The following is a 16,325-nucleotide window of genomic DNA, read 5'->3' on the forward strand; positions in this document are numbered from 1 at the left end:
GTTTGTTTCTTATTTTGATTGAAGTCGGTTGTCACTTTTTTAAAAGTCAATTATTTGAGTTGTAAATATGATGATTTTCCCTCATGCTTTATCTTTTTTAATTTTTTTAATTTTATAGAACCGCCGAATTCCGAAATCCATTACGATTCGCTTGCTTGTCAAAAATTCGCTTCATCTCTTTTACTCTTGCAACGGCTCGCTAAGTTAGAAAGAAAAGGAAATGAAATTCGCTCTTTCTCATTCTAACTTACGTAGTCATATGGCAGAGTGATAAAGAACGAACGAATATGAAATCTATCGAAAACGAAAATATAAACTTTATGTTGGTTTTTACATTTAATTTTTAGTTTGGTAATTTGGTTGGCAGGTTCCACGGTTTGGTTCGGTTCGGATTCGATTGTGAGCGTTATCGTTGTATGGTTGTTTTCTAAAAACGGTTTGCTCATATTGGAATATCGATACGATACGATTTCTGATTGCAAACTGATTTCAGATTCGTTTTGATATATCGGTCTCATGCCTAATGAACTACTACTATAAGAAAATTTATTTTACACTTAATTTAGTTGTCTACCGTAGCCAATACTGAATTGTAATTCATATTATTTCAACATATTATTATTATATGATAATGATACTATTTAAATTATTATATTTATACATCACTACGCTGCTACGTATAGAAATTATAAAATAAGCCTGGCAAATTTTTTCGAATTTGACATTTGGAGTTGTCAAATTGATGCTAGGTACTAGGTAGTTGTTGTTTAATTTCACTTAACATTAAACTATTTTATTTAAAATGACACGGCATGCTAGAAATTGTACTGCTGGAGCAGTATATACATATCATGAAAAGAAGAAAGACGCTGCTGCCTCTGGATACGGCACACAAAGCGAGAGACTCGGTAAGGATTCAGTGAAGAATTTCGATTGCTGCAGTTTAACATTGCAACCATGTAGAAATCCTGTTATCACCAAAGAAGGATATTTGTTTGATAAGGAAGCTATCTTGGAATATATTATTACAAAAAAGAACGAATTTACCAGGAAGTTAAAAAAATACGATAAGCAGTTGAAGAAAGAAGAAACTGAAAAAGCTGAGTTAGCGGCAGCCGAAAAAGAGTCCAACTTGATTAAATTTATGAACAGAGAAAAAAATATCACGAGCACCAACAAGCAACAAACAGAAGCAGGAGCGTCCACTCCATCTGTGTCTAACCTAGCAAATGGTAAAGATAAACAGCTGCCAAGCTTTTGGGTGCCCTCGCAACTGCCAGACGCTAAAATCAGTAAGATGGAGAAGCCGGATCCCACAGTTTACTGCCCAATCAGTGGGAAACCATTGAAGATGAAAGATCTCATTGAAGTCAATTGGACATTGGTGAATGATCGTGATGACAAAAAGTCACTGATTGCCAAGGAGAACAGATACATGTGCCCGGTTACTCACGACATATTGAGCAATGCTGTGCCCTGTGCTGTCATCAGGTGATTATTATTAGCTTGATTTAGTGACACTAACTCATAATATGTTCTCTTTGTCTTGCCTTTATTGTATATAACCTATTATTATACAGAAATATAGATATAATAGCAAGATCTAAATGTATATGATGAGGTCTTCTAAATAAGATACATATTTGTTTTTGAAACAGAACAACAGGTCATGTGGTGACAATGGAATGTGTGGAGAAGATCATCAAGAAAGACTGGCTGCACCCACTCACTGGCGACAAGCTCAAGGAGAAAGACATCATCGTGGTACAACGCGGAGGCACAGGATATGCGCTCACTAACCAGAACCTGGAAGGCAAGAATGAGCGGCCTGTGCTACAAGCATAACATATATAAATGTTATGTATCTATCATTACTTTACACTTGTCTTTGACTTGCAAGTGCTTCAATTGCACTCACATCTATTGAAATCTGTTGCAAATCTCAAACCAAAAAGTGACTGAGCAAAAAAATAAAAAAGTTTATTTGGTTTATTAATTTGTATATTTATTTTAGTAATAAGAGACAATATTAATAAACAATAATTTGATTATACCCAGATATATCTCTTGTACTAGAAACCACACCAATCATTTGATTGTTAAGTCTTTTAGGAACATAAATGATGTGTAAAGAAGGTAAAGTAGGGCCAACCAGATGAGATAACGAATGTAAACAAAGTTTCAGGTGTTCAAAACATTTTTATTTGAATAAACAATATGTGTCACTTCAAACACAATCCAAACACTCCAAACAGGAATTAACTTGTTCGCAAAATGGGGGACCAAATGTTAGGGATGATTGATGTTAAGAAAACATCGATGTTGACATCGATGTTAACATCGAACCCAAAGTATCGTTGTACGGTAAAAATCGATCCAAAAACATCAATATGTGTAAAACATCAATGTTTTTTTTTAAATAAAATAAAAGCGTCTATCATATTTATGAAAATGATGTATTGTTATTGTAATAACAAAAGTTAAACAAAAATATTAACAATCCCAGTATATTTTGTCGACTGCGACTGAGACTGACGCGAACATTGAATTGACGCAGACCTGACACTTGACCTTATCGATCAAGAAATACAATTGAAATAACTATTCAAACGGCATCATCCGATTTTATTGACAATTAGTGTCAGTCATGTGATGTAGTGCATCCGAAATACGCTAGATGACGCCCAATGTTTTTTTATATAATTTATTCATAATACATCGATATGTCGATAATATTGAAGTCATAACATCGATGTTTATTCAACATCGATAAATATCGATCATCCCTACCAAATGTTGACAACTGTGGTAATGACTGCTTTCCTGGAGCACGAAACACAACGACATCTGTCATCGCCATTATTGCGCGTACGAGTGATAAGGACAGAGATAATAATCGCTCGCTATCGCTATGTAACTCAGTAACTGTCCGTTTGTTTACTTTTTTTGTCTCGTTTGTTTGGCTTTACTTTAGGTAATTTTCAGCAGTTCACAGTCCCATGGAAACAAACACTCTCTTCCACACTTCCAATATGATGACTAGGCAGAGTGCTATTGGATTGTTTCTAGTTTATTTTGGAATGTCTTCTATTTCTTATATGTATTTTATACATCTAGGATACAGATGTATAAAACACATATAAGATACAACAGATACAACTGGACATATACTTTGAATGATATCGTCACCTGCAGGTGTTGGTAGAATAACGTTTTGGGGATGGTATGTACGGTGAAGCCATGCTTCAAATGAAACATAGTAATATTGTAAGTACAAAATGTATTATTTATTTAAAAAATATACTTAAATTAAGTAAGTCTATATAATTTGTCTAATTATTAATCCTTAATACTAATATTGTTCTTAATGTTAACATTACACTATGAATGATGAAACGTGAAGAGATCCAGTTGGAAGTCTACACCACTATTCCTAATTTCAGTCTCAGGGTATGCTAAGTCATTGCCTAATGTTTCTAGAAAGTTTAATACTGATTCACCTTGATTGGACAGCAGCCTAGTGTCCGATGCGTCCAGCGTCGGCATGTCGTTGTGATGCACGCTCTTGTCCGGACACTTGTCTACGCTGTGTTGAACATGTAAAAATCCTGGTTCAATCAGACTACTACTGGATTTAGTAAAACTATCCTGTGATTTCTCACTTGTACTTATTATCCAGTCCTTTAACTCTGGATCTATATTGGAATCCTCCTTACACGCGAGATCCACGTCATCTTTGAATATGTCGTGGAGACTGTTCTCTGTGCTGGCTATGGGGAGATCTAAACTATTCTCTGAGTTAGGTAAAGGAACATGTAAGCTGTTGTCTGAACTGGCTAATGATACATGTATACTATCACCTGGATCACTCAGTCCACACAGAGCGCTGTTGGAGGCGGCCAGTGCTGCGTGCAAGTCATCACTGCTAGTACTCGCCAATGTATCGTGTAAGCTATTACTAGTGTTTGTCAGTGTCCCCAGTAATACGTTATTTGAATCTGATGATGTTCCATGTAAGCCATTAGTAGCGGTCGGCAGTGCGACATGTATAGCGTTATTCGAGTTAGTCAACGTGCTCCGTGCCGCAGACATGGCTACGTTGACACACAAGTGCTCCGAATGCAACGTGTCGTCGCAGCTGGACATGGGTACCTGTGTGTTGTCGCTACAAGTAGTCGCTTGCTGAACACGTTTGCCGTGATCTTTGTCCACCATTTCTAAAGTTCTTAACACTTTTACTTGATAATTGTCGGGATTTATTTGGAATTTACGGAACACAGTAGAGGACGACTTGATAGGTGACGATCGAATATCAAAGTGTGCACTGTGGAACTGCACGTAATTAGTTTTAGGCTTAGTCGGTTCGAGCATCGTGACGTTATTAGTGTGTGAGCCCTCTGCGGGACTAGTGACGCTGCACGGGCTCCCGAGCAGTTCGGCCACTTCGTCTTGAGCCACCGCGGCTACCGCGCTGGCAGAGCTGGCGGAGCTGGCAGAGCTGGCGGGGTGAGCAGCGGTACACGTGTTCTCGACAGAATTAAATATGAGTTCCTCTGTTCCTAAGTCGATGAGTGTGTCTCCTTCTGACTTCAATCTCATTTTCTTGGCTGATAACTCATTTGTTTTCTGTTTGAGTTTCCAAATCCTTTTACTGACGGTTGGCCATTTTGCAACAGAATTGATTCTTGCGCAGTTTTCAGTTTCGTTATCAGGCTCCATAGCTTCACTGTTGTTACACGTTGATGACGTGTTATTATCCTTTATGTACTGGTTTAGTTTAGGTGGATTGTGGATACAGTAGCCATTTTTATCTTTAACACAATTTAATGCTTCCACATCGATGTTATACTTGCCAGGGTTCATGCCAAACAACCTGGAAACAAGGGCAATGTGGATAACAATGTCTATAACTGGTATATAAATGAATGGAAGGAGGGGGTGGTGTGGGGGGTGGTTGGTAAGTTAGAGTGGTATCGTAAGGCATTGTACCTGCCGATGTCATCATTGATGGTGCACGAGTGGCCCTCGGAGCCATCTACCTTCTTCAGCAAGCAGGGCAGCAGGGACTTGAGCTTCACTATCAGTTGTTCCAGCTGCTGAATGAATATGTTTGTCTTGTTTCCTTCCGAGCCACTCTTTATAATCGCCAGTAAACAGTGGAATAAATTCGAATGTATTTTCGCAGGTATGTGTGTAGGATGATTCTCGTAATGTTTCTGAAGACGGTACAGGCTGCTGAATTCCTATAATTTTAAAGTATAATTCAAGTAAGTTTGATTTAAATCTTATAGCTTACTCGATAATAAAGAATTAAACATATATGTATATATATTGCATATATATATATATATATATATATATATATATATATATATTGTTATAATATGTATCATTGACTAATGCTATCAACGTGACATGCTACTGATGGTGATGGTACACAACAGTGCAAACAATATTCATACACTTCTTCTACATTTTATTCAAGTGACATAATGAATGTTAATTAGTATATTATTATATACTCACAGCGGAACACTGGAAGCATGAAATAATAGTACCAGTTTTCTTCTTGGACTTGTGAGGTAAGTCTTCTGTCAAAATCTGTTTGGGTAATTTCACCTTTCTACCACTCCTGGTGACTTTAGCCTAAAAATAAGCAATGAAATAATGTAAAGATCGCGAAAAGCAGTTGAGAAGTACAACTGCTCCCTGACCACAAGTAGGATCAACTGGTTGAGGCAGAACACCAGACACTTTTGCAAGTTAGCAGTGTGTTAAAAATAATTAGTACTTGCTTTAATTATGTAAAAAAGCATTAACATGAACCTTGCATGTGTAGTAGCTGAGTGCTCATGTGCACCTGACTAGGGTAGAGGAGTCAGCTCAGTCAGCTCAGTCAGCTCAGTTAAGGCACTTGTAGGATAATACAGTTGTAATGAAGAATGTTACTAGCTATGCCAAATCGCTTTAAATTTTGACTCAGTAAAATCTGTATGTATACATATAAACTAGTTTTTGTTTTAGTAAAAAATACCAAGTAGTTTTGATTTTATAGAGATTCAAAGTTTCGAAAAATTATATCGTATCGATCCCGATAACAGTTGTACAATGACGTCGCACCGTCACCGTCAGCTAGCGTCGTGCGGTTACAACTTGTTTTACTTATAAATCGGAATATTTTTTATTTTGAACAGAGAATGTAGAGTGCTAATAATCAACATTGTTCACGGTGTAGTACAGGTGGTACAGGTAATACCTCAGCAGGTGGTTCTGGTTCAGGAGGCTCCTCTTTCACAGGAATCACTTGTTTTATTATTTTCTCTTCAACAAGTTTTTTGGGAATTTTTGTGACTTTCTTGTCCTTCATTAGGAACTTCTTTTGTCCAACAACTGTTAAATCTTTTGGTGAAACAACTCTGAAACATTATTTTTCCACATTAGTACAGGTATATCATCTGCTAATAAAAGGTGAATGTTTGACAACTGAATAATCATGAAAGTAATGTATGATACGGCTACTTATGAGAACAGAGTTCCACCATGTAAAACAGACTTGTAATATGTAACAAGTTGCAACATGTGCAAGCTAATTAGCTAGCTAATGTCTTACTTGTATATGTATCTGGTGTTGGTTACTGGATCGTACGTGGGCTCCGGAGTGGTCTTGTCTGGGTCTTTGAACATCTTCAAGGCCTGATTTACCATCTTTATTTGTTCTTCACTCAGATGATTTAAACTGAAATATATGTTTATATCACGAATTTAATAAAAAGACATAATATTGCTGGCTTAACAATAGAAATGAATATAATGTTTATTTACCAATCACATTCCAATTCGTAATAAACTATGCTAGGCTAATAAGTTACAATTGTCTTTTTTAATAATATTTCTAGTGAAATTAATTAACTGTCCCTTCCCATACAAATACAGTCATTTTTCACCATAAATGTTGTTCACCAAAAATGTTGTTCCCATTCAGAAAGTTGGAGAGCCTAATGCTATAATATTGGGCTTATAAACACTGGACTACTGATGAGAGTACTCTGATCTGGAAAGCAAACTTGGGACCTTGTGGTCACAAACACAACCAGCTGCACAGGTAACCACAGAGGTAGACAACTGGCTGGTAATACAAGTTATGTGTTTATCAGAAATAATGATCTGCCGTGTGCCTGGCTCAATGTATAATTTACATAATGTACATGTGGTAGAATGACTTGACTATCATTACAATTAATTTAAATGTGAATATTATTTACCTGTGATAAGTTTCTCCCAATTTAATTAATTGCACGGATGTGTGTTTGGACTGGTTGGGGCTGGGTGCACTGAAACATAAACATACTGTACCTCTGTATATTATGAACACAAAATGATCAAGCGTCCACGCTGTATACTTACTTGTCTTTTGGCTTAGTCTTTGGCAACACTTTGTCAAACCGATGTCGATTGATAATTGGAACCTCTTTCAGTTTCACTATCTTTCTGTCCATATCTATTTTTGGTAGAGTGTTCACTGTGACGGGCGCGGGTGGTGGCGGCGGTGCCGGGTTGCTGCTGCTCGTGTGAGCTTTCAGAACAATGTTATCACCAACATACTGTTTGTTTACGTTTTCGTTTTTGGGCAATAAAAAACTTGCCAACTTCAAATTATGTCCTAACAGTACGCTTTCTTTTTTTTTGACCGCCACCGGTCGAGCGGCGTGAGCGGAGGGAGCCGGGTGACCGGTGCCGTCGACGTTCACTAAACCATTTTCTATATTCCCGCTGTTTTCGTAAAATGTTTTCAGGTTATTGCTGATCGGTTTTGGTTGGTCACCATTACTGGGAGTTAGAACGTAAGTATTCACCTGAAGATTAAAGTTTAAAAGAAATGAAAATATAACAATATTTGTAAACATACATAAATACCGAGATCGATCATTACCTGAGCTGCGCTAGGGTCTTGTATCAAGTATATCGGGGCATACTGGCAATTGTTAACGATGATACCTTCTACAGAAGTATTCATATTTTAAATTTGATAGTTAATGTGAAACAAGCATTACACTTTACATATATTTTGTAGTCAAATTATTGAGAATCCCAATAAATATATATTACCACCGCGACGTTGACAATGTTGACATAAATCAATTAGGGGGACCAGCCTCCGATTACAAAATTCTACCAAAAAAATAATAAATAATTTCTTAGTAGTTAATTTAGTAGATTAGTACAATCTCTAGTTAATAGAACAGATGAAATTATTAAAGAACAAAAAACATTGTAGTTTTGAAAACCTGTTTTAATTTTTTAAATACCAGCCAATTTTCAATGATTGTTACATCGAATGGATTTAATATAATATACATCTGATTTCAACAATCTGCTAACATACATAATATTACATAATCATTGTCAAGATTTGTAATATTGAAATCCAACTGATTTGTAGAGATCGTCCCAGAATCCAATGAAGGCTTGTTTTTTCAGGTCTTTGACAGTTACAGTGTTGTCAATGTTTCCGTACTTCATAATGGCGCTGCTGAACTGTGGCCACTTGACTTTTACTGATGCACCGGGATTCCTGAAATGAACGTGAATCATTATTAATTATATACTTTTTACTTTCTTTTTGCTTCCTGCAACGTTCGGTAAAGGTGGACGTCAAATGGTAGTTATAAACATTAGTTTTTTGTGGAAATGTTGTTTAATTTAAAACCTTTGTGACACCTACCAACCTCTTCAAGGACAAGCCCTGGCTCGATACGGAGAAGTGAAAGAGAGATATATTAGAGAAAGTAGTTTACCCGTCCACGACGAAGTCTCTGATGACCGTGGTGAAAGTGTGGATGATGCGCGCTTGTGCGCCGGCGGGTGGCGGCAGGTGGCGCGCGCGCTCCTCGAACAGGTTGCTCACGTCGTCGTTGTGGCCGACGCCCCTGATGCCGTACTTGATTCCCTTATTGCCGTATACATTTCTCGTTGATTCACCGGAAAACTTGTACATGTATTTCCTTCCTTTGTTCGGGAATCGTGAAAAGAATTGAATAACATCATAGTTAAAGTAAGCATCTCCTGCGAAATTCACAAACTCTCTCAGTGATGATACATTGATACTTTTGTTTGAGAAATAATAATCTCGTACTCTGCGTCCTACATCTAACACTTTATCAGGCGTATATTTGTCCATTATTTTCCGCGGTGTGAACATTTCTATGAACGATTGGTAGGGCTCGAACAGTTGAGTGGTCGGCGTAGCAAGCACCGCTAGTCCCTCTGCGCTCGTGTACCCGAACAAGACATCTTCGGTCGTCGTGTGCTCGAAGCTACTGTTAAATAACTGAACTGAAAGAAAGTTGTTCTCTCCACTAAATTTTTCTACGACAGGTGCGAACTGGTACTGTTTCCCAATAATAGAAGTGGGAATAATCTCTTCAAAAGCGAATACGTTTGGATGTCTTTTATAAGTGATCAATTGGTCGGCGGGAAGCGTTCGGAGGAACGAAAGAAGTGCCGCCGGGTCTCGGGTGTCAAGGCCGAACTGGTGTCCCAGCTTGAAGGCTCGCAGCACGGGCTGGTAGGACAGAGCCCAGTCGCAGTACGGAGAGCCGCTCAACGCTATCGCTCGACGGAAGAGCCCTCGCGACATGGGTGAAATCATGTGGAAGCCGACGGAGGCGCCGCCCGCACTCTGACCCATAATCGTGATCTTCTCAGGATCGCCGCCGAAATGCTTAATGTTACTTTTAACCCATTTTAAAGCAAGCACTTGATCTTTGAGTCCTGCATTCCCGGGAACTTCCTCCGTATCGAGACTAAGGAAGCCGAGCACGTCCAACCTGTAGTTAAACGTCACCAGTATCCCGTGTTTTGTCATAAAGAAGTCAGGTCCGAAACGATCGACGTCGCCCGAGCCGCTCTTGAAGCCACCTCCGTGAATGTAGAATATAACTGACAGCGGAGTCCTGGGGTTCAGCTTGGGCGTGTACACGTTGAGGAACAGACAGTCCTCGTCGCCCGGGACCAGTTCATTCGTGAGGATGTTCACGTGCGGACACACGGGGCCGTGCCGCTTCGCCAGCCTGGCGCCTCGCCACTTAGGAGCAGCCACGGGCGCCTGCAAGTTCACACTGCTTTTTATACAACTTAAATATTTAGACAGACTTTATGTATGTCCCCGGAAGGAAATATTTAATTTAATATTTATGTTATTTGAATCTATTTTTACAGTTTCACAGTTTTACGCGAAATCTTTACACAAGAGGATTGGAAAAAAAATGTGCCAAATGATATCGTATCGTATCAATAGATCTATCGTAGATTTGTATGTTAGGGGAGGTAGGTAGTGTAGGTACACTAGGTACATACTGTACGACTTTGCCGAAGGTCGGCCAGGGGCCTGGCTTGACAAATCATTAAATGATTTGATATCGGTATTACGGAACTTTTCATGTTTAATTTGCACTAGAAAACATGGTTAGAAAGAAAGTGCAGAGCTTACCTTAAACCTCAACTCTCGGAGTGGTGGTTTCCCGTAGGGGATGCCTTTGAAGCTGTAGTAGTCGCCATCTCCGGTGACCACGGTGAGCTTCTCGCCGATCAAGGTTCCTTGATTAACTTTCACTTTAATTTCATTATCACCAGCCGAGATCTGCGATATTAAAACGCTGTGGACGAAAGTGACCAAAAACAGATGATTCCTTCGTTCGTCTTTCATATTATATGGTTATGATGAAGAAATTGTCATATTGTATAAGATTGATACCATCATATATTGATACCAGCTGACCCGCGCAACTTCGCTTGTGTCACATAACAGATAATTTGCCCCGATTTGTAACATTTTTCGTTGCTACTCCGCTCCTAATGGCCGTAGCGTGATGTTATATAGCCTAAAGCCTTCCTCGATAAATGGTCTATATGTTACTGTAAAAGCCCGAACGGTGGTAATTCCTAAGATTTTCCGGTATAACCTAAGATTTACCAACTCGCAATGGTAAAAGTCCGAACAATTCTTTTATTTCGAACTTTTACCTATATTCACTTGATGATATCGAGATGTCGCCGGAGCCCCGCTTCGCGGGGCTCCTCCTTCTGGGTGGTTAAAAAAAAATAACCACGAAGGCTAAGGCCCTAGCCTTCTAACCTAACCTACCCATGTCGCTATGCCCAAAACTCCTACTTTATAACTATGTCACAGTATATAATTATACCGTGAAATAGTTATAAACATAGTTATGAAGAAGGATTTTTTTATATATCGTAACATCGTTTTTAAAATCTGGCTTGTTCGGACTTTTACCATTGAGAGTTGGTAAATCTTAGGTTTTACTGGAAAATCTTAGGATTTACCACAGTTCGGACTTTTACAGTAACATATATAACACAAAAATATAATTTCATTTCGAACCAGTAGTTCCTGAGATTAGCGCGTTGAAACAAACAAACAAACTCTTCAGCTTTATAATATTAGGAGGTATAGATAATGAGACGCAGACGCACTTTAAACGCAGAAATGTACGTAATAAATATAATATTTTGTAAATGAGTATGGATGCCAGCGGTTGCTGAATATTTTCATTTTAATGAAATATAGAACGGACAAAATAAAAGTGTAATCGATAACTATATATTAGTTATTACACGGGGTCCACAATAATTAACTAATATATTATTATCACCGCGGCATATCTCGCCTGTGCCGGAACGTCAAGCAAACTTGAGGTAAATATGTATGATCGCGTTAATCTATATGTTATAATACATATATTGCATTAGATTGTCTAGAAATCAATTTAGCGCGAAAGTTTAACAGTTACTAGAAAATGTATTGTGATACTAACCAAAGCACAAAATTAAATATACAGGGTGTAACAGACAGCCTACCAAAAACGAAAAAAAATGACTTTAGACACGATTCTGATGCTTATGGCGTTGAAAATTTTCGTCGGTTTTTTCTTGATTTTTCCGATTTTTTATGCGTTTTTTTTTAATTTTTTTTGGTATTATTCCGTTAATACTACACAATGCAACATGAATATGAAAAAAAATCCGTCATATTACTGTTTTTCACAAAAAACAGCAATGGATTAAAACAACGTTTAAATTCGCTATCAGCTGTTCGGCCAACGACACCGCGCCGGCGGCGGCCGGCCGCGACGGTCGACGTCACGCCGCGTACCTACGCGCGCCACACAGACACACGATTACGCACACAGCTGTCAGCCTCACACTCACTAGTATGCAGCGTTACTTAGTATTTGTTCTATGTTAAAAATGAAAATAACATAATTATCACGCTCTCCGATAAAAGGTAAATTCATAAGATTTTAAATGTGTGATATCTTATTATTACACGTACAAATACATACAGAACGACAAAAAATCCTATTGATATTCTTTAATGCTATAAAAATCTCTAATAAACAATTTAACATGTATTGTCGCTTTGTTCCATTTCTTCTTGCAAAATTCTATTCGATATTTACACGCTCATTCATACTTCATACAAGCGCGGTGCGACTCGAGAAGTAGATGGCCGTAGTGACGCGTGACGCCGCGACCGCGCGTGGATGTTACATAGATGGGATGCGACAAAATGGATGCTAAGTAATTCTCCGGGGATTATGAATTATGATAAGTTAGTTTCTCTGATAAGAATATTAATGGATATTGATTGTTATCATTGTTATGTACCTACATTTTTTATGGTTTAATTAAATAAACGTTTCGTGTTTATTTTATTTACTTTAAGCTGATTTTATGTTATAAATATCAAAGTATTTTAAACTTACATCAATAATGTTTGTAATGTTATTTGGTATTTGAATAAAACTACAATGCAACCAGTAACAACTGTGACAAGTAAAAATAGTAATGCCACATCAATATTTTATTGAATCTAATCTCTCGCTGGGATCCTAACTCGTCGCTCGTCACTAAATCGGCGGCGCGCGCACGGACGGCGCGGAGGGAGCGGGTGGCGCGGGCGAGGGGCGGCGCGAGTGAGCGGAGAGGCGCCCGCGCCGGCGGCTCTCTTTGATAGTTCGAGCAATTCGCTCGCGGAAGACGGAAGCTCTTCACCGGTGTCGTTCGTTATGTCCTATTCGTCGCGTCGTGTGTGAACTGTTGTTTATTATTACTTGTTATTGTTCCGGTTTTGAGTTTTTAGTGTTTTTATTGTTATTATTTTTGTTGTTATTGTTTTCGAAGTGCAGTTGTGTTCGTAAATAGGAAGAAATGTTGATGTGTTATGTATGGTGAAGCACGTGGAAGTGCACGGCGTGCTCTGCACCTGTACGTCCGGATCCAAAGGTACTCAAACTCTCGCCATACACCAGGTATTTGCGTGTTGATAGACATTGATAACAATTTGTTTTAGCACTTTCTTATTATTGGTTACATTTTGCTATTATTGTTTGATTTCACGTAAGCCAAGTAGGTACCTACCTACTTACAATTTTACTATGAGCTATTGTAACATACGGGCCTATTTACGAAACCATAAACGATACATAAGATTGTTATCTAATGATAGCGTTGCATACTAGTGAGCGCATAGACGTGGTGGTACGCGTACGTACCTACGACGCGTCGCGAACTGTCGTCGCTCAGCGCGCCGCCGCCGCCAGAAATCTCGTAGGCATGCGCGGAGATACATCGCGTTGTTCATTATACATTGAACGCTCAAAAATGACTAACTCGGGAACCAATCATTTCCGAGAAATATCGTTGGAGTAAATTTCGCGCATACAGTGTCACAAACTTACCAGTAAAGTTTTCGGTTAGCTGTCATTTACACCCTGTATAAAAACGTATTAACATCTTGGTACAGAATGCTAATACTACACTGTCAGTGCTATTACTATAGTGGCACATCGAATGTCCTAGCTTACTAATGTGTGTCATATATATACCTAGATTACCTAGTCGGGACTGAGCTATTATTGGAACAAATACATGACATATTTTTATATAATGAGGGAATTTTGTTGACGTCAGTCATCATTGCTTCGTGTTTTGAAACAAATAGGAAAAATAACGGTAATGATCGAGAGTGGTCTCCCAGTGAGGCAGTAATGAACAGTGAGTGAGGCGCGGCGGCGGCGTGGTCACGCGCCACTGTCACGCGACCACGCCGACGACCCAGCCTGCTCCACCAGTGTGACGCCACTGACCGCCATTGACCGGCAGACAGGAGCAACAAGAATCCGACACCTCAGTACGTGGCGTACATCACCGATGCCGGTATACCCACGCGCCACAGAGCCAGCTTTTATTCATACCTAGCTGACCCGCGCAACTTCGCTTGCGTCACATAAGATAGAATGGGTGAAATTTTTCCCCATTTTTGTAACATTTTTTACTGGTACTCTGTTCCTATTAGTCGTAGCGTGATAATAGGTAGCCTATAGCCTTCCTCGATAAATGGGCTATCTATCATTGAAAGAATTTCAAATCGGACCGGTAGTTCCTGAGATTAGCGCGTCCAAACAAACAAACAAACTCTTCAGCTTTATAATATTAGTATGGATTAGTATGGATGACACTGACACACTCTTAGTTTATTAGACAATGTAGACATCAATAAATTGAGGTATCTTTGGGCTTAACTTTTATACCCCGATTGTGTTGCCCTCTAAATGGTATGGCGTATTATTTATTAGATCAATTACAATGATACGTATAGTAAGTTACTGGTCAGGGATCTCTCCGATTAAATATAGAGGCATTCGGGTATGGGAGCCACCGGAGCCACCGGAGCCACCCTTGTGACTGCAGCGTTTCCTGACACCCTCCCCACAGGTTCGGTCGAGTACGGAGCAGGTGACAGCAGGTGTTGTGTGACAGCTCTGTGGCGCGGCCGGTACTATATAGTCGGACGTGTGAAGCCGCGTCCACACTGAGCGAGCAGCCTCGCGACCCAATATCTCATTCTCTTTTCTTTAAAATGGAAATGAGCGAGACTGAGATATTGCCTCGCGAGGCTGCTCGCTCAATCTGGACGCGGCTTAAGCGACTGCCACGCAGAGGTCTCGCGATCGAGTCCCGGTTCGGGTCAAAAAGTTGTTGCTATGTTTTTCTGTCAAGAATTAGTCAGTAAATAGCCGAGTGAGGAACTAACTAGAAGTCACTGGTAGTGTTGGCCACGAGAGTGATGAAATACAGAGTGTACCCGTATAACGTGCATACACTTAACACTATAAAGTGTATAAACAATATCCCGGCTGGCTGATATCAATGATGACAACGATACTGGCCGCATTAGAGTATATACCAGCAGTCGGTACTTTGTAGTGTTCGCAGTGTTGGGACGGCATCGTGCATCGACGCGCGACGTACACGCGATACTCGGCGATACTCGGCGATACTCGGCGGTACGACACATGTAACTTGAGCGTCATGATTCTCTGTACGACGTGCAGGTACATTACTAATATAAAGTGAGTTAATTATCTTCGATACTATTAGGGGGAAAACGAAATGCATGTAGGAAATATCAGTAGAAATAACCGTGCGTCAGTTAACTATCAGTACGATTTTCCTGTTTATCTGTGCGCTAGGAACTAAGTACATCCTGCTATGGTATGTTACTATTGTTGTCATTACGTCATCAACTCGTATGCAAGTATGTAAGGCTACCTATCCTGGCATATATCATTACTTGTCCTGAATTTACACTTCACTTTTATTAAATAGGAAAATAAAAGTGATAGGTAATACATTCCAGCACAATGTAACTAATTACACAAGACGTCAGATACTGCGTCTACTGCGGATGCGCAATCTCTTGCTGATTACTATCATAGTGATATTGTTGTGCATCTTGAAGTCTATTAATCTTTCTCCTAAGCAAATGCCGGCATCCATTTCAGGAAGTGTCGGCCAGGCGTGTAGCGGTTTTCTTATAGAGAAAGTGGCAGGCCGGGCCCTGGTCGCAGCGAGCCAGCCCCACCGCGGCCGCGCGCCCGGCCGGCTCGAACACGTACTCACCAACAAGACTCGTATTGCGCCGCTTGAGGTCTTCGCCAGCGGCCGCTGTCCCTGGAAGATAGTACAATTCTCTACTTGATATTAAGAAAATATTTAAGGATTTCTAATTTTTATGGTACAATTATATTTCTTTAGGTAAAATATTGATCACATTGATAAAATAAATCACGATTATTAAATACATACCTATACTTATATCAGTTTAGCCTTTTTTCCAAACTATGTTAGAGTCGGCTTCCAGTCTCATCGGATGCAGCGGAGTACCAGTGTTTTACATGAATCGACTGCCTATCTGATCTCCACAACCCAGTTACCTGGGTTATAACACGATATCCTTCGGTAAG

At 39.4% G+C, this 16,325-nt stretch overlaps 3 protein-coding genes across 3 annotated transcripts; 1 reads left to right on the plus strand and 2 right to left on the minus strand.

Annotated features, from left to right (window-relative positions):
* Positions 1–688: 688 nt before the first annotated feature.
* On the plus strand, positions 689–1,996 carry LOC142974104 (nitric oxide synthase-interacting protein homolog). The gene is made up of 2 exons (XM_076116257.1): positions 689–1,491; positions 1,659–1,996. The coding sequence occupies exons 1-2, from the start codon at positions 803–805 to the stop codon at positions 1,843–1,845; spliced, it is 876 nt and encodes a 291-aa protein (XP_075972372.1). The 5' UTR covers positions 689–802; the 3' UTR covers positions 1,846–1,996.
* Positions 1,997–3,263: 1,267 nt separating this feature from the next.
* LOC142974103 (uncharacterized) lies at positions 3,264–8,134 on the minus strand. Its single transcript, XM_076116256.1, has 8 exons — positions 7,931–8,134; positions 7,405–7,853; positions 7,263–7,331; positions 6,611–6,736; positions 6,257–6,416; positions 5,527–5,646; positions 4,990–5,243; positions 3,264–4,873 (listed from the first exon to the last, which is right to left on the minus strand). Exons 1-8 carry the CDS (start codon positions 8,012–8,014, stop codon positions 3,382–3,384), a joined length of 2,754 nt encoding a protein of 917 aa, XP_075972371.1. The 5' UTR covers positions 8,015–8,134; the 3' UTR covers positions 3,264–3,381.
* Positions 8,135–8,403: 269 nt separating this feature from the next.
* Positions 8,404–10,705, minus strand: LOC142974218 (esterase B1-like). The gene is made up of 3 exons (XM_076116385.1): positions 10,490–10,705; positions 8,796–10,105; positions 8,404–8,572 (listed from the first exon to the last, which is right to left on the minus strand). The coding sequence occupies exons 1-3, from the start codon at positions 10,703–10,705 to the stop codon at positions 8,404–8,406; spliced, it is 1,695 nt and encodes a 564-aa protein (XP_075972500.1).
* Positions 10,706–16,325: the final 5,620 nt, after the last annotated feature.

Source organism: Anticarsia gemmatalis, chromosome 7, assembly GCF_050436995.1.
Source record: "Anticarsia gemmatalis isolate Benzon Research Colony breed Stoneville strain chromosome 7, ilAntGemm2 primary, whole genome shotgun sequence".
Classification (NCBI taxonomy): Eukaryota; Metazoa; Arthropoda; class Insecta; order Lepidoptera; family Erebidae; genus Anticarsia; species Anticarsia gemmatalis.